Source organism: Stegastes partitus, unplaced genomic scaffold (genome assembly GCF_000690725.1).
Source record: "Stegastes partitus isolate 25-593 unplaced genomic scaffold, Stegastes_partitus-1.0.2 Scaffold2459, whole genome shotgun sequence".
Classification (NCBI taxonomy): domain Eukaryota; kingdom Metazoa; phylum Chordata; class Actinopteri; family Pomacentridae; genus Stegastes; species Stegastes partitus.
In genome coordinates, this window is record NW_007580190.1 from 7,942 (window position 1) to 9,725 (window position 1,784).

The window sequence follows — 1,784 nt, forward strand, 5'->3', positions numbered from 1 at the left end:
CTGATGGTGGAACATCTTTCTACTGATGGTGGAACATCTTTCTACTGATGGTGGAACATCTTTCTACTGATGGTGGAACATCTTTCTACAGCTGTTGAGCAGAGAGGAGAAGTCTGGAGACATGGAGATGGTTCAGACAGACAGACAGAACACTGCAGAAGGGATGTTTGGCAGGTTTGGGTTCTGTTTTCTATAGAATGTCTCTAAATAAGCTTTAAGAAGAACGTCTGGGAGCTAATACTAAAGTTCTCTCTGAACACGAGTGGAACTGTGCAGAACCTTTTGTGTTCTGAACAGAAGAACCTTCCGTCACATTTGACCAACATGTAATATCGTCGTCGTCTGCCTGCATCCAAACCAGATTACATCAGATTGTCTCTCGGCTCTAATCCCTGTCTCTGCCCTCCCCGCCCCGTCACCATGGCAACCCTTCACCTGACAGCTGGATGGGGTCAGGAGATGGTAACCATGGTGCTCAGTGTGATGACATCATCAGACAGAGACCGACGGTCGATGTTGGGGATGAAGCAGCTGCCGTTCAGTTTCCACATCCGGCTGTGACGTCCAGTGGTGGAGGCTCAGTCCGTGTTCTGGCTCCGGTTCTGGCCTCCGCCGTCGTCTGCCTGCTCAGAGTTCAGCCACACAAAGGAAATACAGTTCATCAAACATACACTGTGCATGTGGAGACAAAACAACCACGAGGACACACAAAATGACACAAAGGAGATTGTGCAACATAAACGGAAAGACACAAAACAACAACAACAAATGACAGAAAACAACAAACACATGAGACAAATAAGCAAAAACAAAACAGATTAAACAGGATGGATGAGATGTGGTGGCTCTGACATCATGAGCTTCATGCTGTCAGCATCACATGAACAACATCCAATCAGCTGGCATTGCTCATCTCCATGGTAACGGTGTCATTAAACCATATCATAAATGAAATAAAATGAAAATGAATGAAATGAAAAATACTTTATTTATCCCAGAAGGGAAATTCAATATTGTTAAAGCTCACTTTTTAAAAAAATCTATATAACATATATTTTATACAAAATGTCCCACAGGTGAATCACCATGACAACAGAGCCAGGTGACGCTCAGCCCACCGAGGCGGAGTCTTTCCCTGAAGCCGCCGCCCACTCCACACCAAAACAGGTAGAGCACAAGGAAGTGGAGAAAGCGCCACTACAGCGCTGAACATTCACCATCACCTGAAATATGATGTCACTTCCTGTATCCTCAGGGAGGAGAGGGGGGGCCGTCCCAGAGCCAGGCACACAGCTCATTGGCCGAGGACTCGACCAGTCACCTGTCGTCGAGCAGTCGGATCGCTCGCTCTCCGGCGAGGAACCCGCTGAGCTTCAGGACGATGCAGACCAGAGTGACCCTTCTGGACGGGTCGCTGTTCACCTGCACGGTGGAGGTGAGCCGGGCCACTGGAACCAGTAGAACCAGTACAACCAGTAGAACCAGTAGAACCTGAAGTTTTCTGTCTCTGCTCAGAAACGAGCTCGAGGTGTGCAGCTGTTTGAGAAGGTCTGTGAACACGTCAACCTGCTGGAGAGAGACTACTTCGCTCTGTCCTTCAGAGACGCAGACAACAACAAGGTACCTGTCTGTCTGTCTGTCTGTCTGTCTGTCTGTCTGCTCACCTGTCTGTCTGTCTGTCTGTCTGTCTGTCTGTCTGCTCACCTGTCTGTCTGTCTGTCTGCTCACCTGTCTGTCTGTCTGTTTGTTTGTCTGTCTGTCTGCTCACCTGTCTGTCTGTCTGT

At 48.4% G+C, this 1,784-nt stretch overlaps 1 protein-coding gene across 1 annotated transcript in view; it reads left to right on the plus strand.

Moving 5' to 3' along the window:
- The first annotated feature begins 1,086 nt into the window (after positions 1-1,086).
- The window catches only part of LOC103375082 (band 4.1-like protein 3), an 18,134-nt gene continuing 17,436 nt past the window's right edge, over positions 1,087-1,784 (plus strand). Inside the window, exons 1-3 of the mRNA XM_008305281.1 lie at positions 1,087-1,167; positions 1,256-1,435; positions 1,516-1,630. Coding sequence (XP_008303503.1) covers positions 1,087-1,167; positions 1,256-1,435; positions 1,516-1,630 — 376 coding nt within the window. The remainder of the gene's footprint in view (positions 1,168-1,255; positions 1,436-1,515; positions 1,631-1,784) is intronic.